The sequence below is a fragment of the Boleophthalmus pectinirostris genome, unplaced genomic scaffold (genome assembly GCF_026225935.1).
Source record: "Boleophthalmus pectinirostris isolate CB_2022bp ecotype Guang Dong unplaced genomic scaffold, ASM2622593v1 HiC_scaffold_5, whole genome shotgun sequence".
NCBI lineage: Eukaryota > Metazoa > Chordata > Actinopteri > Gobiiformes > Gobiidae > Boleophthalmus > Boleophthalmus pectinirostris.
The window spans coordinates 7,514,317-7,541,380 of record NW_026571404.1 but is presented as its reverse complement, the minus strand read 5'-3'; the positions used below and the strand labels follow the sequence as shown (position 1 = coordinate 7,541,380).

Below are 27,064 nucleotides of genomic sequence, written 5' to 3'. Positions count from 1 at the left end.
TGACGACTTTTGACTCCTCCGCCGTATCACTAAAGACGAGATTTGACGACCTTTAGAAACGGCTCGGTTTTTCACATTTAAACAGAGACTGTGATAGGTGGGGGCCACTACAACCCACACTAGACTGACCAATAGGATTCAAGGATATGTTTTCGCAGATTTTTTCCGAAGTTAATCGAAATAGTGACGATGGTAGCTTCCGGAAAAAACACAACACGAAACACGTGCAATGGAAAGATCGCGGCGCTGCGGCGCACAGTTTTAGAAATAATGAGGAGCGGACGTATTTTATGGATAAGTTTAGAGAAAGTGACTTTTATAGATTTCAAAGTGATGATGTTGAAGTTGATTATAAAGTGGAAAACAGCGACAGCGACGGACTTTCGGGGGAGAAGGTGAGAATGCTGCTGATGCGTCTGTGTGGAGTCCTGCGATGTCCCAACAAACTATCTGAGCTTTATACTCGATTATGAACCAAAATTGCCCTGAAATCTGGATGTTGCCCAGGCCAGTCCTTTAAAATATTTCAGTCTTTTTTTCCAAGATGCGATGTATAACAGAATCGCTACAGAAAAAAACGCTTATGCGGAGCTCTGCACACGAGAAAATAACCAAGATGACAAATACTGGACACACACTGACGGGGAAGAGTTTTATTATTATATTATTATATTATAATAAGCTAAATTAGTTGAATAAGCTAAATGGAAAAAAATTAATTGGGTGCACACAGGTGTACAACAGGTAAAAACAGGTGCACACTTGGCTATACTGTATCTGGTGATATGAAATCTGTTTAAATACTTTGACAAAGTATATATTTTATTTTTTTATGAATATAGTACTCAGAACATGCAGATATCAGATGCTGAATGTAGTTTTTTGTTTTCGAGTTTGCACCTGACCAGGTAAACTCTCATTTTCAGTGAGCTGTTATACACCTATAAATGAGTTGAATCACATTTAAACATCCATAAATGAATAGTTCAGAGTCTAAGGTTTCCAGAGATACAAATATGTCTGTGTTACAATTAAGTTCATGAGTGTAAAAATCATTTATAATCACTCGTGGAAGTCTGTTTTCTTTTATGCAATTATGCTCTATGGGTAGAACTAGTAACACATGTATGGGTTGTTCCTAGTAGGCGTCCAGGGGGGAAAGAGTTAAAGAAGACTGAAGTCGGAATACTTGATTTTTGAACCATGCACTGCAAATTTCTCTGATCTGGCCAAGATTTTAAAACTTATATCAGGTTATTCATCTTGTTTTTAGATTTATTTTCTACTTTCTAGTGCTGAGACTGTTTAATTCTAATCTAGAGGTAGTTTATTTTACGGTAACTTCAATTATCTTGCTCCATGTGTTGCAGATATTTAGGCACAGAAACGATTCAGGTTGTCTTTTCCACGAGGGATATTTATGATGAAGCCACCAAAAAAAGTTAAACCACCTACAACAGCGGCCGTTCTCATTGGTGGTAAAAATACACTCCAGTCTAGTTCGAGGCAAGTGCGGGGCATTCAAATGCACCTTGTAAAAACAACAGTGTTCAGAATTTAAAACAATAACACCATAAAAACAATACTGGATGTCAGTGAAACTCAAAACAATACAAGCGTCAAGAATTCTCGGACTTCCGGTCATTGCGCAATCCATACTGGGAAGGATTTTAAGAAAAATGAGCATCAAACCTCCATGTTTGTTTTCCCAGTGGGATGTGTCTATTGACAGAGTTGAGCTTTTTTAGTCTTTTGAACCATATCGCTTTTGTTTCTGGTTCTGATATTGTCATATTTTTGTTTTGATTTTAATTGTGTGGTTGTTGGATCCTAACAGCGGAAAACGGCTCGAGAAATTTCTTTGCAAACTACATAAATGCAAAAGGGAATCAGATGTGTGTGACTGCAAACCTCTGTTCAAACTGTTTCTCTTCCCAACGGAATTGAAAAATAGTGAAAGGCGAAGGCGATGGGCAGGATTGATCCACGGGAAGAACGAAAAAGGAAATCTGTGACTTCCTAAATCATTCTGAGTTTGCAGCGAACATTTTGTATGTGGAGCTCCGACAAAACAAAACCCAGATCCCTCACTCAACCTTGGCTAAGTATTTAAAAAGTCAACGCCAAAGCAAAAGGCACCAACTGTTCGCCAAGAAACACGTTCCACTGCAAAGAGACCAAGACGTGATGTTGCTGTAAAACCACAAGAACAAGAAAGTGCAGCTCAGTCTGTTTGTCGTCTGCACCTCTCACTTAACAAACAGGATCCCGCTTTGATGGCGCAATACAAATGTTCGTTGCAAACTCGGGATGATTTAGGCAGTCAAAGTTTTCCTTTTTCGTCCTTCCCGTGGATCAATCCTGCCCATCGCCTTCACCTTTCACTATTTTCAATTCCGTTGGGAAGAGAAACAGTTTGAACGGAGGTTTGAGTCACACACATCTGATTCCCTTTTGCATTTATGGAGTTCGCAAACACATTTCTCGAGCCGTTTTCCGCTGTTAGGATCCAACAACCACACAATTACAATGTCCAAATCTACTAAAAACTAAAATATAACAATATCAGAACCAGAAACAAAAGCGATATGGTTCAAAAGACTAGAAAAGATCGACTTTGTCAATAGACACATCCCACTGGGAAAACAAACATGGCGGTTTGATGCTCACTTTTTCGGAAAATCCTTCCCAATATGTGTTGAACAATGACCGGACGTCCAAGATTCTTGATGCGTCTATTAATGTTTACATTATTTCACAACAATCATGAATAACTGTAAATTAATTAATCAAGTCTCTCACACATGGACAGATAATTTCACTACTGTTAAGTCATTTTCTGATAGATTTATGTGTTTATACACTACTGGTCAAAAGTTTTAGAACACCCTAATTTTTCCAGTTATTTATTGTAACACAAGTCGTGCAAGTCCAATGAAGAGCTTGAAATGGTACAAAGGTAAAAACTGAACAGACAGAGGTTAAAAAATAAGATAAAAGATACAAAACACAAGTCCAAGCTCTGCCAAAACTACCTCAGGAAAAAAGAACAAAATGGTAAAACTTGAAAACATGCAGAGTCCAGCAGCACAGTGTCCAGACTTAAACCCCATCGAGCTGGTTTGGGATGAACTGGACAGAAGAGTGAAGCGACCTACAAGTGCCACACATTTATGGAAACTTCTGCGACAGACTTGGGAAGAACTTTCTGAACAATATTTGATTTCTGTTGTAAAAAGAACGAGCCACGAGTGTGTTCAGCTGTTATATCTGCCCAAGGTGGACACTTTCATGAATCAAAAGTTTAAAATATGTTTTGATCAATGGCAAACAATACAAAAACTGGAAAAAGTGTGGTGTTTTAAAACTTTTGACCGGTAGTGTATCTTAAAGTTTGGCCAAGCTTTTTTGCAGTGTGAAAAGAGGAAATAGTGTAGGAGTAGATACTTAAAGCTATCTAACTTGTACCTATAACTCTCTCAAACTCTTTAGTATATTTTTAGACGCGTGCACATCTTTAGAGCAATTTTTGACAGCCTATCATGGCAGGACTGAACCAGAATCCCAAACGTATTTTACTGATACCAGTGACTCTTCTTGGTTTGCGGTTGAATGTTGAATAATTTGAACCCTGATTTTGTCACATTTGTCAAGCGCTGATTTTACACTTGAATATAATATGGTGGCATAAAAACTACTTTCATTTAGAGCAAAAGAACATTTAATTAGGTCAAAAACATTTCAGAGTGAAGACCACACATCCAAGTGGCGTCTTCAGTTCTCGAGACTAATGAGTCACGACTTTATACAGTCAGGTTTACTCATTTACACAGGGTTCCTACTCTTTTTCACTGACAAAATTTCTAAACTTTTCCATGACTTTTTCATGATCTAAAGTGAATTTTCCATGATTTTACGGCACCTACATGTGTAGAATTGATCAGACTTTTAGGGCTAAATATGAAATGTTAACTCTTTCCACTCACCTTATGGTTTGGGATTATAGTTTTTTAACATTCAAAATACTGTCAGTGCATTTATTGTCGTCTCTTTTAAACAAAAGGTGCAGACGAAATAATCATAATAGTCTAAAGAGAACTTAACAGAACCATGTAGTTGTGTGAAAGAGATGCAAAAATTTTCATTTACAAAATCCCATGGTTTTCCCAGGCCTTTTCAACTTCCATAACTTTTTCAAGATTTCCATGACCGTGGGAACGCTGTTTACAAGAAAAAAGTTGGTATCTCCAGTCTGCATTTGCCAGTGGTGAAAATCCTGTGTCAAGGAAAAAAAAAAAAAACTAATAGAAATAGAATAGAAAAAAAGAAATGCCAAACACCAGGCCCGTTGACAGGAATTTGGGGGCCCGGGGCAAGAAGCCTCACATGGGCCCCCTTTAATATGCAGAGCTGGGGTTTCCAACCTTTTTTCCTCTGATGAGCTACCTTTACAGAAAATGAAAATGCCAGAGATCTACTCACATTATTAGGGTGACCAAACGCAGTTTTCCCCGGACATGTCCGTATTTTGCGTCATGTCCGGGGCGTCCGGGTTTTTTTTATAAAGTGATGCAAATGTCCGGGTTTTCAGTACCGTTCATTGGGGGTATTAAACTGAGCGTCTCTCGTAGCGTCTGTGACTCAGAAGGAGCGAGACGGTCAGCCTGCAACACACCGAAGCACAAATGCGCATTTAACAATGACTTGTACAAGAAATTCTCTGTTTTCCATCCCGGTCGGGACAAGTGTGAGTCCATGTGCACAGGTTGTGAAGTGAGGGTACAATGATCCCTCGTTTATAATGGGGGTTACGTTCTAATAATAACCCGCGATAGGTGAAATCCGCGAAGTCGTCAACTTTATATTTTACAATTATTCTATCTGTTTTAAGGCTGTAAAACGCCTCAGGACAAACTTTATACACTTTTCTCAGACAGGACATGTGCAACCCTTTTTGCATCCTTCTTAAAACTTATTGCTGCTGTCATCATGTTATTTTCCTCCTTCTTTATGTAACGAACTGAAGATTCATTTATTCTGTAATGGAGTCAACAGCGCAGAGTCCCGCACGTGTCCATTTTTGGAGACCCCCAGTACAACACCGCACCAGCGCAGTACAGGACCGCACCTGCCCGTTAACCAGAGATTATATCAAACTTTTGCGCTGCCTACGCCACGGACTGAACCAAGACTAAATCAGGACTAACCCAGGACTGATTCCAGGACTGAAGAGGAGGACTAATCCACGACCGAACTAGGACTAAAACGGTACTAAACCAGAACTGAAACAGGGCTCACTGTCAGGACGGGCACAGAGGTGACGCAGGAGAGTCCAAGATTAGTCCTGGTTTAGACCTGGTTTAGTCCTGACTCACCCATGTGTAATTACTACCCGCCTGTAATACAAAATTGTAATGCAAAATTGCACCCCCCCTCCCCCAAGGTGTCCGGGTTTTCACAAACGGAAATATGGTCACCCTACACATTATAACTGAGTATATAAAAGAGCCTTTAGATGAAGTACAGTTTGATGCCTATAAAACATATTATATACACAATTATTATCCTTTTATTGGTGCATCAAAATTATACATTTACAGGCATTTAAGAAAATCATCCGCCCAATACATATGATTCAGAAATCCCTTGGAGAGTTAGTAGTAGAAGTGTCCAATTCTGGGCCCGGGGTAACAGACCGGTTTGTTTTCATCATCTACTGCCCTGACAACCACAAACTAATAGTGGTTTCACGTATCGTTTCCAGAAAAATAAAAAGAAAAGGACAGATAAACTCACTTTCTGTTGTTGCTGTTGTAATTAAAAAAAATGTAAAAAGGTGTGATGAGTGATATTGCTGACGTGCTCTGGTCCCTCTCGTTGATTCTGTCATGTGACGTGTGTGCGAATGGTTTTCTGTTGGAGAAGGTTCCCCAGAGGTAACGCCCCCCCACCCACTCCTACTCCGACCAGGCACCCACCCACCCACCCCGGCACCCCTCGGCCACCCTCAGCACCCACCCAGACAAACATCCTGATTGTAATCGAATTTTTTTTTTTGTGTGTGGGTGAGACGGCTGCACTGAGATGGAGGACAGATTGCGACAGAGAGGGAGAAAGAGAAGAAAGGAGGATGGAGAAAGCGGTAGAGAGGAGAGAAAGAAGGGACATTGGAGTGATGAGAGAAGAGAGAGGGATGAGAGAGAGAGGAAAGGGAGGTGGAGGGGAAGAAAAGAATGGAGATTGGAGTGATGAGAGGAGAGAAAGGGATGAGAGAGGGAGGAGAGGAGAGGGAGAGGGAAAGGAGGTGGAGAGAGAGGTAGACGGGAGAGAAAGAGCACAATGGAGTGATGAGAGGAGAGAGAGGGATGAGAGAGAGAGGAAAGGGAGGTAGAGAGAAAGGTAGAGGGGTGAGAAAGAAATTGGAGAAGGGAGGTGGAGAGAGAGGTAGAGGGGGAGCGAAAGAAGGACATTGAATGGAGGAGAGGAGAGAGAGGGGGAGAGAAAGGGAAGGGAGGTGGAGAGAGAGAGGTACAGGGGAGAGAAAGAATGGACATTGGAGGGATGAGAGGAGAGAGAGGGAAGAGAGGAAAGGGAGGTAGAGAAAAAGGTAGAGGGGAGAGAAAGAGGGGACATTGGAGGGAGGAGAGCAGAGAGAGGGGGAGAGAGAGAAAGGGAAGGGAGGTGAAGAGAAAGGTAGACAGAGGAAAAAGGAATACTGGAGTGATGAGGGGAGAGAGAGGGATGAGAAAGAGAGAGGGAATGGAGGTGGAGAGAGAGGTAGAAGGGCAAGAAAGAGCACAATGGAGTGATGAGAGGAGAGAGAGGGAGCAGAGGAGAGAGAGAGGCATGAGAGAGAGGAAAAGGAGATGGAGAGAGAGGTAGAGAGAACGGTAGAGGGGAGAGAAAGACGGGAGACTGGAGGGATGAGAGGAGAGAGAGGAATGGGAGAGAGGGAGGAGAGAGAAGTAGAGAGCAGAGAAAGAGAGGACATTGGAGGGAGGATGGGAGAGAGAGAGGGGAAAGAGAGAGGAAAGGAGAGGGGGGAAGGAAGATGGAGAAAGAGGTAGAGAGGAGAGAAAGAAGGGACATTGGAGTGATGAGAGAAGAGAGAGGGATGAGAGAGAGAGGAAAGGGAGGTCGAGGGGAAGAAAAGAATGGAGACTGGAGTGATGAGAGGAGAGAAAGGGATGAGAGAGGGAGGAGAGGAGAGGGAGAGGGGGAGAGAGAGGGAGGTAGACGGGAGAGAAAGAGCACAATGGAGTGATGAGAGGAGAGAGAGGGATGAGAGAGAGAGAGGAAAGTGAGGTAGAGAGAAAGGTAGACGGGTGAGAAAGAAATTGGAGAAGGGAGGTGGAGAGAGAGAGGTAGAGGGGGAGCGAAAGAAGGACATTGAATGGAGGAGAGGAGAGAGAGGGGGGAGAGAAAGGGAAGGGAGGTGGAGAGAGAGAGGTACAGGGGAGAGAAAGAATGGACATTGGAGGGATGAGAGGAGAGAGAGGGAGGGGAGGAGAGAGGAAAGGGAGGTAGAGAAAAAGGTAGAGGGGAGAGAAAGAGGGGACATTGGAGGGAGGAGAGCAGAGAGAGGGGGAGAGAGAGAAAGGGAAGGGAGGTGAAGAGAAAGGTAGAAAGAGGAAAAAGGAATACTGGAGAGATGAGGGGATGAGAAAGAGAGAGGGAATGGAGGTGGAGAGAGAGGCAGAAGGGCAAGAAAGAGCACAATGGAGTGATGAGAGGAGAGAGAGGGAGCAGAGGAGAGAGAGAGGCATGAGAGAGAGGAAAAGGAGATGGAGAGAGAGGTAGAGAGAACGGTAGAGGGGAGAGAAAGACGGGAGACTGGAGGGATGAGAGGAGAGAGAGGAATGGGAGAGAGGGAGGAGAGAGAAGTAGAGAGCAGAGAAAGAGAGGACATTGGAGGGAGGATGGGGGAGAGAGAGAGGAAAGGAGAGGGGGGAAGGAAGGTGAAGAGAGAGGTAGAGGGAAGAGAAAGATGGGACATTGGATCGCTGAGAGAGAGAGAGAGAAGGAGGAGAGTAAAAGAGGATAGATAAACCCTGAGAGAGGAGAGAGAAAGAGAAAATGAGCTAAATGGAGGAGAGAGAAATTTTGAAAAACAGAGGGGAGAAAGCAGAGAAGAGAGGGGGGAAAAGAGGGACAAAGAGAGTAGATAGAGGAACGATAGAAGCTTTATAAGGCAAAACAAGGTGAAGGTAAAGAGAGAGAGGTTAGTGTGGAGGTGTAGAGGTGGAGACTCAACAGGAAACTGCAGATTGGGGGACGACGAGACGAGGACGAGGACACGGGAGCAAACCGTCACTGTTGTATTTTGTATTTTCATCATCAGCGAGCCCCCGCTTTGTTTACAGGAGACGTGCTTCGCTACATTGACTTTTAAGAGCTTTTAGTGGCGTTTGTAATGCTCCCCTCATTAACGCGTTCACAGCTGTAACACTAAGTCAATGTTTGGGTTTGTCCTCGGTTTACTTCTCTCCGCAAACAGGTCAAATCTCTTTCTGTCTCTTGATTCCAGCTCTTAGAAATGTCGAGTTAAAATAAGGAGAGTTGTAATTTCGCTTTGGCTTCTCGGGAGTTGTTAGTCGGTTTTCGTTCGGATGCACTGCCAGGATCTTTCCCTAATGTGTGTCAACTCCCTCAGTCGTCCAGGTAGAGTCCGTGGCGCAAGGAGAAATCCAATTTGTCAACTGGACAAAAGTTTATTTTGGTCGAGTACGTTTCGCTGCTCGTCCAAGCTGCTTCTTCGCTCCTGATCCTGAATTTTGTCCAGTTGACAAATTGGATTCTCCCTTTGCCACCTGTCCCTGATCATTTGTTTTACTTTTTAACTGTTTAAAGGTTGTATGGAGGATTTTTTTTTTTTTGTTTCAAACTGTCAGTGAAAGTTTAAAATACCATTACAGAGACGCAGCAGCTTTGTAATTATGATGACCAAAAAAAAAAGAACGAAAATCTATCAACTGTGGACGTGTTGAGGCCAGATAAACATCAGCCAATAGAAAACGAGGCTCCCTCATTTTCTATTGGCTGTTGGGTTGTCAATCAAACTCCCTAGTGTAACTGACTCGTCGGAGCGCGGGGATTACAAGGTTTACGCAGCGGTTCTTAGAGGCTTTTTCGAACTGTCGCTTCCTCGCATTTCGCACAAAGTTTGTCGCGACGGCGGACGAGAATCCACGACCGGTTCGCCCCAAAAGAAAGTCAGTTTTTGAGGTCGTTGAAAGAAGAAGAGAAGAGGAAAAGGAGCAAAGCCAAACTGAGGTGATTCTTGGAGATCTCGTCCAGCGATGGCGCGACCGAAGCAGACGAAGGGTCTAAAAACTGACGCGTCGGTCGCTGAATTACTTCTAGACAGGAAACTTCAACAGTAATTCTGAATGAGCACAAGGACTGTCGCTGTATTTCTCTTCCCTTAAAAAAATCCTCTATACAACCTTTAACTAGAGAGGAATAGATAATAGTAATGAATATCAGTAGCTGTTTTCACTTCATGGAAACCGTCCGACCTCGCAGCGTTAGGATTCGTTCGCTCAACGGTAGGCCGGTACTTTTTTTAAAATTTCACCAATTGTTACGGCTCCAGCTCCGCATCGCCTGGCGCTCCCCGTTTGTTTTACCTCGTGTATCTTCCATATTTGCACGTCCTGTGTGGTACCTGACATCTGATTGGTGGGGCGCGGTTCCGTCGCTGTGGGCTGGTTCCTACGTCCATTGGGCTGCGGTTGGAGGATCGACGTCCCGTTCCTCCAATCCCTGCCCTACACATCCATCGCTTCGACCAATAAAAGTGCCGTGCGCCTGTCCCCCCTCCTGACGGCTGGATGACAGTTTCAGTTCGCCCCTCACATCTACAGACGTTCGCTAGTTGTCTCTCTTTTGATATTGTAAACTGTGTATTTATAGGGGTAGAGCGTTTGTTCACTGATCTGAAGGTTGGCGGTTCAAATCCCACTCTTGACACCGACCATCACAGGTTGAGCGGTCAGATCCATTGACCTACAGGTCGGCTGGTGTGATTCCAGCTCCCACAGATGAATGCTGTTGTTGTGTCCTTGGGCAAGACACTTAACCCACCTTGCCCACAGTGTCTGCGTGCACTGGTGTATGAACGGGTGAGTGGTTCCTTGTTGTAAAAGCGCTTTGAGTGCCTTGAAGGTGGAAAAGCGCTATAGAAAAAACGACCTATAATTTTGTTAGTTTTGCCAGTTTAGCTCCGTCCTTGGGCAGTTTTTTTTTTGTTTTTGTTTGTTTGTTTATGTTAGCTACCTTAGTTTAGGAGTTCTTTAGTTAACTTTCTACTATCTGATTTATCAAATGTAAAACACTTCATTTTTTTTTTGTTATTGTACTTACTTACATTCACTTCATAAAAGCCGTTTATTTTACATCATATCTGGTTTGTGTTACCTTCCTTTGTCCCTAGCACTGGGTTGTAACACCAGTCACTGCTATTTGGTCGTGAAGTTTGTAATGCGCCACATCCCGAAGGAAGAAGTTCAATAACATCTTTCCCCTTGATAAAATTCACCAAATTCTCTTTGTTCCAGCTTTAAATCCTCGATCTCTGGAATCGTTGCCAACACAGAATGTCTGTCTTCGTCTACGTCCATCTCGACCGCTTTGTTTACTGTTGATAGGGTGAGGAGCTCAGTCACATGGGATGAGCTCAGAGTAGAGCCGCTGTTCCTCCACATCGAGAGGAGCCAGTTGAATTGTCTCGGGCATCTGTTACGGATGCCTCCTGGACGTGCAATTAAAATACTGTCCCACCTTAACTGTGTTTTTTTTATAGTATTTCATTGTTTAAGTTGTTGTAAGGCGACCTTGAGTCTTCAGAAAGGTACCTAATAATTAAAATGTATTATTATTATTATTATCATTATTGGATGTAAAAAGACTATTTTTACTGATTTTGGCTGAGAACATTCATAGTGTTTTAATCTGCATTCATGCAAAGCTGTTCAACATTTACTTGGTGGATAAATAACACAGTTGGATGAATTAGTTGTAAGTCAAGTGTGATTATATGGAAATAAAATGCCTTCTCTAGTACCAATAATACCAACAAGTATCAGTTCATATCAAGTTTAAACAGATACCAAAAGCCCGAGTATTGATATCTGTATCTGAACTGACAAAGCTGTATCGTTGCATCCCTATATTTAACCACAGAGTCCAAGAAAAGAATATATAACAACATAAATTCAGTGTGAGTCATAAACCCCCCATGGAACCACGGCTGAAACTCGCTCTGTGTTAAGTCTGGAATATTCACAGCACTAGCGGGTGATTACGACACGCTGTGCCATTCAAACAAATACACTAAACTGAACTAAATGGAATCTTTTTAAAGTATAAAATGTAGAACTTCTAAATCTGTAACAAGTGTAATATTTATGAATGATAGTTTGGATATAAGTGCATGTTTAAAGAGGAGGTTTTATAATTCTACTGCTAACACGAAACCTTTTATTGTTTTGAAAATGCCGTATTCGCCCCAGACACCATATTAATATTTTGTTTAGTTCATGAAGCTCTGAGTCACCCCTTCTTTTGCCCCCCGCACTGTGTCACTCCCCCTTCAGAGCGCTATGACAACACAATCAGCGTGCATCAGAGTCCAGCACGGGTCCATTTTTGGAGACCCGCACCCGCACAGTACAGCACCACACCCCCCTGAACCCTTTAACATTCCACTTGTTACCCGTCTGTGCCCGTGATAAATCGAGGTCAGCTCATTAGTCCAGCAATAGTACCAGGACCAAACCAGGACTAAACCAGGATTTAACCTACGCTATGTCATTATAGCAGATTATAAATATATACACTCCGCAATGGGAGAGCCAATTGCCAGGACTACACCAGGACTGTACCAGGACTACATCAGGGCTGAACCAGGACCAAACCAGGTCTAAACCAAGACTTAACCAGGTCTAAACCAGGTCTAAACCAGGTTGAACCAGGACTAAACCAGGACTGGACTAGGACTGGACCAGGACTAAACCAGGTCTGAACCAGGACCAAACCAGGTCTAAACCAGAACCAGAAACCAGGTCTAAACCAGGTTGAACCAGGAAACCAGGACTGGACTAGGACTGGACCAGGACTAAACCAGGTCTGAACCAGGACTACACCAGGACTGAACCAGGACTGAACCAGGTCTAAAACAAGACTTTACCAGGACTGAACCTACGCCGTGTCATTAGTGGATCATAATTATATACACGCCTCAACTGCAGAGCCGATCACCAGTACTACACCAGGACTGGACCAGGACAACACCAGGACTGGACCAGTACTACAGACACAACAGGACTGACTGACACACAGGACTGACTACACCAGGACTGGACAGGACACACCAGGACTGGACCAGTACTACACCGGGACTGAACCAGGACTGAACCAGGACCAAACCAAGTCTAAACCAGGACTAAACCAGTGTCATCAGCATAAATATATACACGCCTCAACTGCAGAGCCGATCACCAGGACTACACTAGGACTGGACCAGTTCTAAACCAGGACTGAACCAGAACTAAACCAGGACTAAACCAGGAGCGCAGCCGGCGAGACGATCACCTCCGCTGATGGTTTTATGTAATAAATCCACTGAAGACTCTCTCAGCCTGGTCCATTGTTCCAGGAAAAGACCAGGAAATGGTACTTGTTTCTAGGGCAACGGACGTCCTGGACTCGCATCAAGTATTTTTCTCCCGTTGTTCCTTTGATTTACCTGACCCGCCCGTGTGTAATCACTACCCGTCTGTAAAATTCCAAAACGTTAAAACCAGCCTGACGTAGTGCAGGACTCTGGTTTGCATCCTGCTAATGAAAGTACTGCATTTAAAGTTGTAGTATATTGTGTTATATCCAAATCTCTGTCCTTGAGCATTGTTGACATGTGGTTGTGGGAGGAGCTTTGTACTTGAGAGAGATCACTAGATTACTCAAACATGCATGAAAGAAACCTAAAACTGCTTCAGGCATGTGTTTTTGGTGAGGCAACAATGTCATAACATAGGTAGAAAGAAGAAAAAAAACAAAACAATTTAGCAGAAGAAATCCGTGTATCATTCGTTCATTCGTTTTTCAATATAAAACCAAAAATAAGAAAACGAAAAAACAACAGTTTTCTTCGTTATTTGTCTCCAAAACCAAAATGAAAAAACGGATAACGATTCGTTTTTTCAGTTTTCGATTTTGTGTTTAAATGAAGAATGGAAAAAATGGATAACGGCCGTTTCCCGTTTACGTGACTTCCGTGACTGCGATGCCGAACTTTTGCACCGCATACGGACTGAACCGGGACTGATCCAGGTCCGAGACCAGACCGAGACCAGAGCGGGACTGAGACCGGGACCAGACCGGGACCAGAGCGGGACTGAGACCGGGACCAGACCGGGACCAGACCGGGGCCAGGGCGGACTCCGAGCCTCCACGGGGTCCGAGCCTCAGCTTCGAGCTCCGGCCCTGCCGTGGGCTCTGAGCCTCCGGTCTGGTCCCGGTCTGGTCCTGGTCTGGTCCTGGTCTTGTCTCGGTCTCGGTCTCAGTCACGCTCTGGTCCCGGTCTGGTCCCAGACCTGGTCCATTTGAACCAAAAGCTCTTAGTTCGATTAATTTTCGTTGGTGTGAAAGCGTCAGTCGGATGCTTTGCACCATCTTGGAACCAGCCGCGGTTCTTGAGCGCAGAGAACCAGAGCAGCTCTGTCCCGGTCTCAGTCCCGCTCTGGTCTCGGTCTGGTCTCGAACCTGGATCCGTCCTGATTCAGTCCGTATGCGGTGAGACTGGGACCAGACCGGGACCAGAGCAGGCCTGAGACCAAGACCGAGTCAAGACCAGGACCAGACCGGGACCAGACCGGAGGCTCAGAGCCCACGGCAGGGCCGGAGCTCGAAGCTGAGGCTCGGACCCCGTGGAGGCTCGGAGTCAAAGCTCGGAGTCCGGTCTGGTCCCGGTCTGGTCCCGGTCTCAGTCCCGGTCTCAGTCCCGCTCTGGTCTCGGACCTGGATCAGTCCCGGTTCAGTCCGTATGCGGTGCAAAAGTTCGGCATCGCAGTCACGGAAGTCACGTAAACGGGAAACGGCCGTTATCCGTTTTTTCCATTCTTCATTTAAACACAAAATCGAAAACTGAAAAAACGAATCGTTATCCGTTTTTTCATTTTGGTTTTGGAGACAAATAACGAAGAAATCTGTTGTTTTTTCGTTTTCTTATTTTTGGTTTTATATTGAAAAACGAATGAACGAATGATACACGGATTAGAATAGCTCCTCTTTAACAAAAAATATGCTCCAATCCACATAAGAAACATCTTCACGACTCGTCTCTCAGCCCCACTGCACATCGGAGGGTTTTGTGTAAAAAGGGCACTATTTTCAGTCATATTCAGATCATTTCATGCAACATTGAACTGTAATATGAGGGTCTGCAGCATGCTTGATAAATTTTGATCTGTTGAATAGAGGTTTCGTAACTTAATGAATACAAATAAGACATATTTTTAGCAATGTGCACTGGCAGAATGGTTAGTGCTCCTACACAAACATCACGCAAGCTTGTTTGTATGGGTACTTGGACATCTTGTCATTGACATCCAAAAATATGAAATTACTTGAATCGCAGCTAGTGCATGTTGATTGTGTTCATGGTAGAGTTATCAAAGTAGTTCTGATACTAGTTTCTGTATCAAAACTAGATACTCATTTGAACAAGTATTGATATTTTTAAAAGAAGTTAATAGGACAGAAATTAAAGGGCCTATCTCATGCAAAAATCAACTTTTCAGAGCTTTCTACCTTCTAAGAGTGACGTGAGGGCCTTGTATATGTCGCCGAAGTGGTTTTTAGATTGATTCAGCTTTTTTTTTTAAACAAAATGCAGCGTATTTCTGCCTCCCTCCCACGTGACAACGAACTAAAGCTGCTACAACGATGATGCGGCAGATACACCTATGACGCATGTTTGACGTAGCAACCACCCCCGATTCCCCTGCCTCCACAACCTCCGCCCCGCCTCCACCGTATCAGTCTGACCATTCCCACATGAACATCTAAACAAAAGCCACAGCATAAGCTCATTGTTCTACACTGCACTGAACATGATATAATAAGTTTATCTACTACTATTTATTAATACTTTACTAATGAGTAATGTTCAGCTGATGTGGACGCGGTGCTTGAGCTTCGTGCACCTCAAAGTCCTCGTCTGATTCCGGGTCCAACACATGCAGGCTGAAAACGCTGTATCGCCATGATGAATAAAAAGTTTATTCCTGCCACTATCAGGGTCACGTCTGTCTCCCCCTCCCTCCCTGAGACGGCGGAGGAAGGGCGGCTCACTCAGAGCCTACGTCACGTTTGGAGGGCGGAGCCTGTGCTTTCTCAGGAGGGAGAGCAGTAGTCGGCCTTTCATAGTTCCTGGTCTGTGATGCCTCCAAGAACTCAGTAAGATTTCATAACTATTGTGTAATGGATGTTCCAAAACCCAAATTGTGCTTGTATATGTGCAGAAGATACACTGTGAAAAGAGTTATTTTGCATGAGATGGGCCCTTTAACCTTTCCTGAATAGCTTCAGAATGATCTAGAGGTGTATCTTAACAAATATAAGGACACATAGACTAGTACACAAAGAAAGTATAAGAAAGTACCACATTTATAAGTTGCACCAGCCAAAATAAGCATAATGAAGAAGAAAAAAACATATATAAGTTGCACTTTTTTGGAGAAATTTATTTTATAAAATCAGAGACCAAGTCAAGTTCTATTAATAACAACAGAACAGAGAACAACAGACTGTTAACGTCACATATGAACAGTTTTTCAGATAAACTATAACATAAACAACAGAACAGAACAAGTTTACCAAACTCTCCATCTCACTCCAAATCACTAAATCCATTCAATTCTTCATCCTCGGTGTCACTTCTGAGCAGCTCCTTCTCCGACACTTTTCCCTTCTCCTCCTCAGCCAGTGTGATGAGAGAATTGCTGCTTCAGTATCATTGGAACAACTGCGGAAAAAGTTTGGATCATGTTTGTGTCCGTGTCATTACGACAAACCGAGATGACAAAAAAGCCGGTAGCAGCTGAAGTTAGTGTTTTCTTCCGGTCGACGTCAATATGTTCATGTCTCTGCAAAGCTTTGCGGACAGGAGTGCTACTTGGATATGCAAAAAATGTGCAGAATTGTTCTTTTGGTGCTCTTCAGTGTAGAGACCAGTCTCAAATACAAAGTAGGAAAAAAACTGAGGCTTTTTGAGTGCCTCAGTTTTTTTTCTACTATGTTCATGTCTCTGTCCAATCAGAACCCTTCCCCACCTTCAGACGTTGAGCGGAATAAAGGCGATTTAACCTTTTTTTTTGTTTGTTTTGTTTTGTTTTTTCATTTAAACCTTAATTCAGAATGATTACTTCCATGTAAACTCGAAGAAGAACAAGTTAATTCCAAACTCTTTAATTCGGAATTAAAAAACATCATGTAAACGTGGCCAGTATGGTATTAAACCTTTCTATCTTTATCGAGACCAAACCAGGCCAAGTTAGGGGTCAGATCTGTGGAGAGGCGACCCCGCTCACAGTCAGAATGTCTTTTTTTCCAAGTATAGTTGAGCTATAAAACCACCTGTAATTGACTAAATGTAAGGTAGAGCTGCTCCACCATAAAATTTACACAATGCACCTTTAAATAAACACTTAACTACATCTTGTATTTGGTTTCAATCTCGCAACAGTTTGTAATAAACACAGAGACGAGCAGCGGAGGAGACACGCGGAGCTGTATGGATTTCCCTGATGAGCGCTAAGTTCTCGTTACCTCTTAATCATGTGTGTATGAGGCTAATCATTGTAGCATCTTAAAACAAGGCTCCCCTGTCCCAGCAGACTCCCATTAAAAGGCTTAAAGAGACAGCTGCTCGACGGAGGTGGTCCTGGATTACCCGGGCTTCCTGTTTGTTTTACACGCTCTAATCTCACATGTGACAAGGATTCACAGCGTGTCACTTCAAAAGAGACGAGACGAGTGACGCTTCCTGTTCGTTTGTATTGAAAACGGGACCATTTGTGTTTGAAATGACACGCTACTTATAACCAATGATGGAAGAAGACTATGAAAATGTGTTTAGTTACAGAATATCGAATACCTGCATTGAAATGTATTCTGTTACGTTGTCCAATCAGAGTACAATATTATGAATACTTTGAATACTTTTACAGAGAGAAGTCGCACTTTTTTTCATGGTTTGGGTGTTTCCTGAGACTTATACTCCGGTGCGACTTATATATTAAAATTTTCTCCTGTTCCTCCTGTACCACTGTCACTTCACTCTACTGCCGCATGTCTCCTGCAGAAAGAGCCTCTGTCTGTTTGTATCATGTCAGTCGATCGCACCATAACTTCTACGCCACTGAAAACGGAAACAAACTTATAAAGACGACTGAGAAGACTGAACACAAGTGAAATCAAAAGACTCCAGGCACTCCAAAGAAGTAAAAATCGCACAAGGAAAAATATAGTTAAAAGGCCTTTGTTTAAATAGCCAAAGCCAAAATGTTTCGACCAACCAGGTCTTCAAATGAAATCATATTTTGCATGATTACAATTGCTGCAAGTAGCGAACTCTGCAGCCGGAAACAGTAATCGAGCAGCAAAAAGAAAGTTTGGAATGAGCGAGAAACTTGCAACTTTCCTGGAAGTCACTGGATGGATGGACAAAGCCTGGACCTCAGTGACACCGAAATTATCCTATCGGGATTCAGAAATGCTGGAATAATTTTAACTGAAACTCATGCTGAGTCTGACGACAGCGACACAGAAGAGGAAGCGGCGCTCTGTTTACCTCTGGAGGTCTTGGAGTTGCTCAGAAGTGACACCGAGGATGAAGAATTAAATGGATTTAGTGATTTGGAGTGAGATGGAGAGTTTGTTAAACTTGTTCTGTTGTTTATGTTATAGTTTATCTGAAGAACTGTTCATATGTGACGTTAACAGTCTGTTGTTCTCTCTTCTATTGTTATTACTAGAACTTGACTTTGATGATAAAATGTCGGTTCCTGGTCTCTGATTTTATAAAATAAATTTCCCCCAAAAAGTGCGACTTATATGTTTGGTGCAACTTATACATGTTTTTTTCTTCTTCATTATGCATTTTTTGGCTGGTGTGATTTATACTTCGGAGTGACTGAATACCTGAATTACAAGTATTCCGTTACATGGTCCAATCCGAGTCCTGTATTATGAATACTTTGAAAACTTGCATTAAAATTATATTGTAAAGAGGTAACAGAGGATTAATAATAGTTTTATTTTGTTTCATCGTTTGTTACACATTTCCTAAGTTACAATTACACATGCACTCTCCATAAGAGCTGTGTTAATATTTTTCTTCTTAATACGGCGCAGTTTGGAGTTTAATTAGCATGATGATGAAGTACCGCCATGTTTTCTTTTAATTTAGGAAAGTTATTGTATTCTGAACACCATTCGGTTATTTCCCAGCGCTGCCTTTAAATACTTTTGTTGATGTAGAAAGAAAGAAAGAAAAAAAGAAAGAAAGCAACACAGTAACATTGCTCTTTTTGCACTTCTGAAAATGTGTTGTTTAGATCCATTTTGTATTTTTTACTCGAGTTTTCAGACTATCTTACATTTTCTCTGTGTTTACTAATGTGTGGTTTGTGTCACCATGGTAACTACTGACAGTGTCGGGGAGTAACAGATTACATGTACCGGAGTAACGTAATCAGAGTACAAATTATGAGTAACTGTATTCAGTTACAGTTACTGTTTCAGTGAGTGGTAATTGGATTACTTTGTTGAAATAAATGGATTACACGGCGGTATTTTCCTGTTTTCACATTTTGGGCTATATCTCTTTTTTTTTTTTTTTTTTCGGTAATTCCACTCTTTGCTGCAAACTAAACCAGGTCTAAACCAGGACTAAACCAGGACTAAACCAGGACTAAACCAGGTCTAAACCAGGTCTAAACCAGGACTAAACCAGGACTAAACCAGGATGGATTACACAGCGGTATTTTTTTTATTTTTTATTTATATTTATTTTTTTGGTAATTCCATTCATTGCTGAAACCTAAACCAGGCCTAAACCAGGACTAAACCAGGACTAAAACCAGAACTAAACCAGGACTAAACCAGAACTAAAACCAGATCTAAAATAGATCTAAACTAGATCTAAACCAGGTCTAAACCAGGACTAAAACCAGGACTAAACCATGACTAAAACAGGTCTAAACCAGGACTAAAAACCAGGTCTAAACTAGATCTAAACTAGATTTAAACCAGGTCTAAACCAGGACTAAACCAGGACTAAAAGGACTAAAACCAGGACTAAACCAGGACTAATCCAGGACTAAAACCAGGACTAAACCAGGACTAAAACCAGGTCTAAAAAAGATCTAAACTAGATCTAAACCAGGTCTAAACCAGGACTAAACCAGGACTAAAACCAGGACTAATCCAGGACTAAAACCAGGACTAAACCAGGACTAAAACCAGGTCTAAAATAGATCTAAACTAGATTTAAACCAGGACTAAAACCAGGTCTAAACTAGATCTAAACCAGGTCTAAACCAGGACTAAACCAGGACTAAAAACAGGTTTAAAACAGGATTTAACAGGACTAAATCCTGCTGCGTAGACGTGTCTCCTTCTCTTTTATCAATAATATTTTTAATTTGGTTCAGTAAAGTCTGGGTTTTTTATTTTCTTTTCGGAGACAAAACTTCTTATGTTTAATTTCCTCGTCTTTGCTTCTCTACAGCAAAATCAAGTAATCCAAAGTATTCAGATTACATTACTCACCTTAAATAACTTAATGGATTCTGTTACAAACTACATTTTGGTGTGTGTCATCTGTAATCTGTAGGTGAATACATTTTAAAAGTCACCTTCCCAACACTGACTACTGAACATTCTGCCACAGACATGCATACAGTAAACCTTCAGCGTGTCGTCACTGCAGTATCAATATGAAATCTTTAAACAAATGCATGAAAAAGAAAAAAAATATATGATTTACAAGTGAAAATTTTCCTCATTAGTCTGTCAGTTTTAATAGTAGGAACAGAGAAATAAATCATCCGACAAAACAGAAGGATCACGCAGGTAGTAATTATTATTTTTATTAAAGTGTTCCACCGAGCACAGTAACAGGCTGCGGACTTCAGCTGTGACAATGACTTAAAACTACTGAATCAAATGAGCGAGAGTTACTCAGGAGGTCGAGTCAAGGCCGTATAATCAAAAACGGCAGCTGCAATGACCAATGTTCATCAAACTACTGTTGTGTCATTGGGCAAGATTTATTCAGCCACTTAAAAGTCTGGATAGTTGGCTAATTTCCCAGCAAGGTACTTCTGCCCACAAACCTGACTCTAGATCCGGAGATGGGCCCCTGGGTGCGACACTCTGTCACCCACTGCTCCTGACAGGTTACACAAGGAAATTAAAGGTGCACTGTGTAACTTTTTTGGCTGGGGGTCCATCATTTGCTTGTTTCTTTGGATATGTCATTGGTCTCCTTGGAATGTGACATTAAACTGAGTGCGTATACATGCACATCAATAACCCGGTTATTAGCCATATCCCGGTTATGTCAGTATTCGTGTTACTGCGTTTACATGCGCACTGAGAAACCATATCCGCGTATACATGATCAAATGGACTATCCCGGTTTCTTGACATAATCTTACAAATGCGCAGGCGCAGAAATTAACTTAAATCAATTTCATAAACCAGGAAAAATACAAACCGTGAGCTCCTTTAGCATAAGAAGCTAAGGAGCTACGAGATCTCCCACAATCCACTGTGCAGATTCTTCATTAAAATCTTCTGCATAAATAAACTCAACTTTACAACATATAAACCATAAACACTATTGAGCTACTTCAGCCCGTTTGATCAAATAATTCAGCTCTGATCACATTTGTTTACGTTTTACAGAAACGAAACTTAAGACCGTTTGGCTAATTAGCATAAACTGTTAGCGGCGATAAAAACAACTCGCTCCTTGCGCCGCTGATGCGATCAGTTTCTTTTGGACTAAATGACACGACTCTGTGGATTATGTGTGTTATTTCTGTGACAGAAGAGGCGCTAATGATGGTAAGTGTGTTTCGTGCGTATAGAGTTTAGGAGATAGTTCATGTTTTAGCTTTTCAGCGTCACACGAGTGCAGGTCGTACGAGTGCAGATTGTACGTGTGCAGGTTTAGCGCAGCTCTTTATTTTACAGTCATTTCACTCGTTTGGTCACTTTATTTATGTTGGTCAATTTATTTATGTCACTACTGTTGTGGTGAAAGGCTGGAAAGTGTCTTTTGGACGCATGCGCACTCAACTTTATGTTGCAGTAACCGGGGTACTGCGTTTACATGACACAAGTAACCCGGTTACTATCGGAGTAAACCAGCTACAGTAACCCGGTTTCTAATAACCGGGATACTGCCATAACCGGGTTACTGAAACCGGGTTACTGCGTATACATGCACCATCAAGAAACCGGGATACTCAAAAAACCCGATCATAACCGGGTTATTGATGTGCATGTAAACGCACTCACTGCTGTATCTTACATTTATTCAATTACAGGTGGTTTTATAGCTCAAAAATAACTAGAAAAACATGCATTCTGATTGTGAGCGGGGCTGCCTCTCCACAGATCTGACCTGTAACTTGGTTTGGTTTGGTCTCCATGAAGATAGAAAGGTTTAATATCATTCTGTGAAACATGGGAAATGGTCACACTTTTCATGCGCTTCACCTCAAAGCGCTTTACAACAAGGAACCACTCACCCGATTCACACACATTCACACACCAGTGTACGCAGACACTAGGGGGCGAGGTGGGTTAAGTGTCTTGCCCAAGGACAAGGCTGACAGCACAGCAGCATTCATCTGTAGGAGTTAGACTCACACCTGCCAACCTGTGCATCAGTGGATATAACTCCTCAACCAGTTATGTTTTTTATGTCGAGAGTGGGATTCAAACTGCCAACCTCCTCAGTGGATAAACACTCTACCAACTGAGCTGCTGCTGGATGGGATGGGTCAAATGCAGATGAAGTTCTGTTTGTGCTCAGAGCGTAGAATGGCAGCCATGTTTCTGTCAGTCTGCCCTGGGCAACTGTGACTAAACATGTTTTCTATCACCACAAGCATGAATTGTTTGTACTTGTATATGGTGTAAAGTAGGTCAAAAAACCAGGTTTAAACCAGGACTAAACTAGGACTAAACCAGGACTAAACTAGGTCTAAACCAGGACTAAACCAGGTCTAAACCAGGACTAAACCAGGACTAAACCAGGACTAAACCAGGACTAAACCAGGACTAAACCAGGTCTAAACCAGGACTAAACCAGGACTAAACCAGGACTAAAACAGGACTAAACCAGGATTGAACCAGGACCAAACCAGGACCAAACCAGGACTAAACCAGGTCTAAACTAGGACTAAACCAGGACTAAACCAGGACTAAACTAGGTCTAAACCAGGACTAAACCAGGTCTAAACCAGGACTAAACTAGGACTAAACCAGGACTAAACAGGACTAAACCAGGACTAAAACAGGACTAAACCAGGATTGAACCAGGATCAAACCAGGACTAAACCAGATCTAAACCAGGACTAAACAGGACTAAACCAGGACTAAACTAGGTCTAAACCAGGACTAAACCAGGACTAAACTAGGACTAAACCAGGACTAAACCAGGACTAAACCAGGTCTAAACCAGGTCTAAACCAGGGCTAAACTAAACCAGGACTAAACAGGACTAAACCAGGACTAAGGAACAGGACTAAACCTAGGTTGAACCAGGACCTAAACCAGGACTAAACCAGATCTAAACCAGGACTAAACCAGATCTAAACCAGGACTAAACAGGACTAAACCAGGATTGAACCAGGACCAAACCAGGACTAAACCAGGTCTAAACAAGTTCTAAACCAGAGAGAGAAAACATCACTGGGACAAAGGACAACAAATGTCATCTTAAACATCTGGATTAAGGAAGGCAAAGGGGGGGCTTTTTTTACTCTCTCACACCTGGGATATTGTCTTGAAGAAGTCGGATGTAGATGGCCACAGAAAAAACGTGCCAAAACCTGTTGTATGAAAACAAAGTAGGTCTGAAAAAGAATTAAATAAAATAAATACTGTTTATGCTTTGCTCTAAACCAATTATCACAGCGCTTTTTTATTATTCAAAGCTCCAAATGTGTTAATTGTCTGCACCTCTCTTCCCCCCGGTCAGTCCACATCCTCACAGTGTCTGGGCTTGTCTCAGCAGAGTCTCAGATTGGTTGTGATAGTGAATGTACATTTGGTTTGAGCTCAGAGGAACAGACTGTAGCTGTCATCACACCTGCACAGTGCCACTCCAAACAAACTGATGAATCACGCTCAGGATTTCATTTCTGTAGATGGCCGTGTCCTGGCGGCGCACAAATTCGCCCTGCTGTTTTTCCTGTTCCTCAATATTTACTTCACGTTGAAATGCCCAGACATATCAGCCGAGCGCGGGGCCGTACTCTGCAAAAGCCTAAATCGTACGTGTCACTTTATCTCTCCATCTGGTTTGGCCTTGTCTAATGCTATTACTCCATCACATTTGACTTTGTGCTGTTGTAATCCAGATGTAAGATACAGGGCTTACGGGCACTTTTAAAGCGCTGTGTCTGACTCCTCTCTCTTCTCTCTCTCTCTCTGTTCACAGATTTTATTTAGTCAGTGGTGGGGTGCCCCTCATCATCTGCGGGGTCACTGCAGCCGTCAATATAGACAACTATGGCAGCGGGGAGCAGGCGCCGTAGTAAGTCTGCATTTACTCCTGATCTCAAGGTCATATCTCATCATATTTCACAGACTTCACCTCCATCTGTTTCCCTGGGAGGTGTTGGAATAAATATTACATCAATGTTAGACTGTGTATAAGTTATGTAAGCATATTCTGATTTAGAAAACATATAGAAATGCTATAAACCAATAGTTCTGTGCATGTTTGTTGTGACTGTATTCTGCAAACACTCCTGACCTGTCCTTTCTTCTGTGTGCACAGCTGCTGGATGGCCTGGGAGCCCAGTCTGGGGGCCTTCTTTGGCCCCGTGGCATTCATCGTCCTGGTCACCTGTATCTACTTCACCTGCACCTTCATCCAGCTGCGGAAGCACCCGGAGAAGAAGTACGAGCTGAAGACACTCTCAGAGGAGCAGCAGCGCCTGGCAGCTGTGGATGTACCTCACTGCCACCAGGGGGCGGAGCCGGGGGCTCTGACCGCCCCGGCCCCTGGGAGCCACTGTCCCGCGGGCTGCCCCGGCATCCCCATCAACCCCGCGCTGTTGGCCAATGAGCACTCGTTTAAGGCGCAGCTGCGGACCGCCGCCTTCACGCTCTTCCTGTTTGTGGCCACGTGGACGCTGGGGGCGCTGGCCGTGTCTCAGGGTCACTTCCTGGACATGATCTTCAGCTGTTTGTACGGTGCCTTCTCCGTCACGCTCGGCCTCTTCATCCTCATCCATCACTGCGCCAAGCGTGACGACGTGTGGCACTGCTGGTGCTCCTGCTGCCCCAGTCGCCGTGGTAACGCCTGCCCCGCCCCCCAGGGCGCGGCAGCTGCTCCCCGACCAAAGGTCAACGTGAACGGCGACACGACGGGTCACGTGCCCTGTCACGGCCACTGTCACCATGACGTGTCTGCGTGTAAGGCTCTGCTCAGCTGCCACTGTAAACACCAGAAGCATGTGTCGTGTGTGGCCCCTGTGGGCCCCTGCTGCGCCGCCCTGCACACTCAGCAGCTCCTGGACCAGGAGCCCGGGGCCTCTCACGTCCTGCTGCACTCAGAACCAGAGGGCTACAGGCCCGGCCTCCACCCCTGTCTAAAGACCAGCGGCAGGACTAAGAGCCGCAGCCTCGGCCGCAGGCCCGCCGCTGCCCCCTGTGGCGGAGAGCGGGAGTACGCCTACCACATCTCGTCGGGCGGAGACGCGGGCAGCGTGCACAGCTCCCACACTGACAGCCCTCACAGCACACACGAGCGGCACGCCCACATGTGCCCTCACCTGCACGAGCACGAGGCTCATCACAGCTGCCACGCAGCCTGCCACGCCCCCTGTCACCGGCACATGTGCTGTGCCAAAGCGGAGCTGTTCCCCTCGCTGTGCCCCGCAGAGCCCGACACGGGCGTGTTTCTGTGCGGCTGTGGGAAGGTGGCCGAGGAGGAGGCCCCTCACCATCTGGAGATGCACGCTGCGCCACGCAGACAATCTTTCCCCCAGAACCCGCCCAATCAGAACGGGATACTAAAGGGCGGGCTGCACGAAGGACTGCTGTACACATCTGACAGCACAGGGAATATACGCACTGGGCCCTGGAAGAATGAAACTACTGTGTAGTCCCATTATGGAGTATACCCAAACCCCACCAAATATAACCCTCGCTCCCTCTCAATGAGAAAAGGATTTAACGACTTTGGAATTGTCACAATCAGTGTGGAATATTTGATTTTCACGTCATGTTTTCTGTGTGCCGTTTTACTGTACAGTAATGAAATGAGTGCCCAGTAGGGGGCGCTGTTACATCAACGGACCAGAATCTCTTCCATCCAGATGAATTGGTGTCACATGTTCCTGAAGGTATCTCCTCTGCTCCATGTTACTACAGATCTATATATTCAAGAACAGAATGGTGTATGTCTGAATCTGTGTGTTAGTGCTCAAGGCAACTCGCTGCAAGATTTGATACTCTCTGGACCAGAATAATGTAAGATGACAGTGCACCTCCAGTACTTTAACAAACTGTTGGCATCATGTTTTAGGAAACTAAACCAGCAATTTTAGACTCCATGGGTATTTTTGTCATTCAGTCAACTGTGAATAACTAGAGTTTCTTTTTTTCTAAATACTATACAAAGATACTGTCGCTTGCAGGAGCTGTGTGGATGCCAGGTCTAAAAATTCACACTTGTAAAAGATTGGGCGTCCTATTCCAGGTTTGTATTGATGGTACCGTGTGTCTGATGTGTTCACTGATGTTTCTGATTTCGGGAGCGACAGTGTTTGTGAATAGGGAGTCTGCGCCATGGCGTCTGTGAATGAAGCGTGTTATTTATTCAGTTGGTTACACTGTGCAACAGATAGCCAGGTTTTCACCGAGTTAATTGCCAAACAGTTATTTTCCCTTCCTTCCATCGCAAAACAAAACCGAACAACACCTGAAGGACGAACAGTTATAAAACAACAAAAAAAAGAAAACTGCCTGTGTCAAATTACCTTTAAAACATGAGCTGTGGCCAATCTCACACATGGCAGAGATCTGTAGAATGCTGCATTCATTTCTTATTCATTTCATTTTTTCCCAAAGCATGCGCGCTGTTGTATGAAGCTAAATGTTCATTTTACAGTAAACTCATGATTTGCCTTGACCTGATAAGTCTGCTGCAGCTTGCTATTGTTATTTCGTTTTATCTTTTCCACAAATCTTTTCGCAAGTTTTGGTCTCACCAGAGAGCTCATAAAATGGACAGTGGTTGAAAGTGCATATGACAGTTCAGATCACACATTTCACCAAAACATAGTCAGTTATGAGAATCTTCTGCTTGTTTCTATGGATACAGTATGTCATTGCTCTGCCTGGAATGTTCCACAGTATGACATTAAACAGACTGACCTTACATTTAGTCAATAACAGGTGTTTTTATAGCTCAAAACTCCTACAAAACCGACTTTCTGACTGTGAACGGGGTTGTCCAGAAGTGGGGACCTGCATGTCGTGATTTGGACTCGAGGCAGACTTCAGTCACTATTTTCAGGACTTGAGACTTGATAAAAACTTGATAAAATAGACTAAGAGTTGGGACTTGACTTGGACTTGAACTCTGTGACTTGAGAAGACTTGATGCTTCTCCTAAAAATACGTTTTTAGAAAATACTTTCCTCTTTTCAGTTGATAAATGCGGTGCTGAATTTTACAGGAACAAACTGGAACATGTCTCTTCCACTTTCTGTTTGTTACTTTGGATGGAAGTGAAGTACTGTGA

General features: G+C 43.5%; 1 protein-coding gene across 1 annotated transcript in view; it reads left to right on the top strand.

Moving 5' to 3' along the window:
- Nucleotides 1–25,421, top strand: part of LOC110175781 (adhesion G protein-coupled receptor A3) — an 820,856-nt gene extending 795,435 nt beyond the window's left edge. The window contains exons 18-19 of the mRNA XM_055162785.1: nt 23,747–23,842; nt 24,089–25,421. Coding sequence (XP_055018760.1) covers nt 23,747–23,842; nt 24,089–25,421 — 1,429 coding nt within the window. The remainder of the gene's footprint in view (nt 1–23,746; nt 23,843–24,088) is intronic.
- The last annotated feature ends 1,643 nt before the right edge of the window (nt 25,422–27,064 follow it).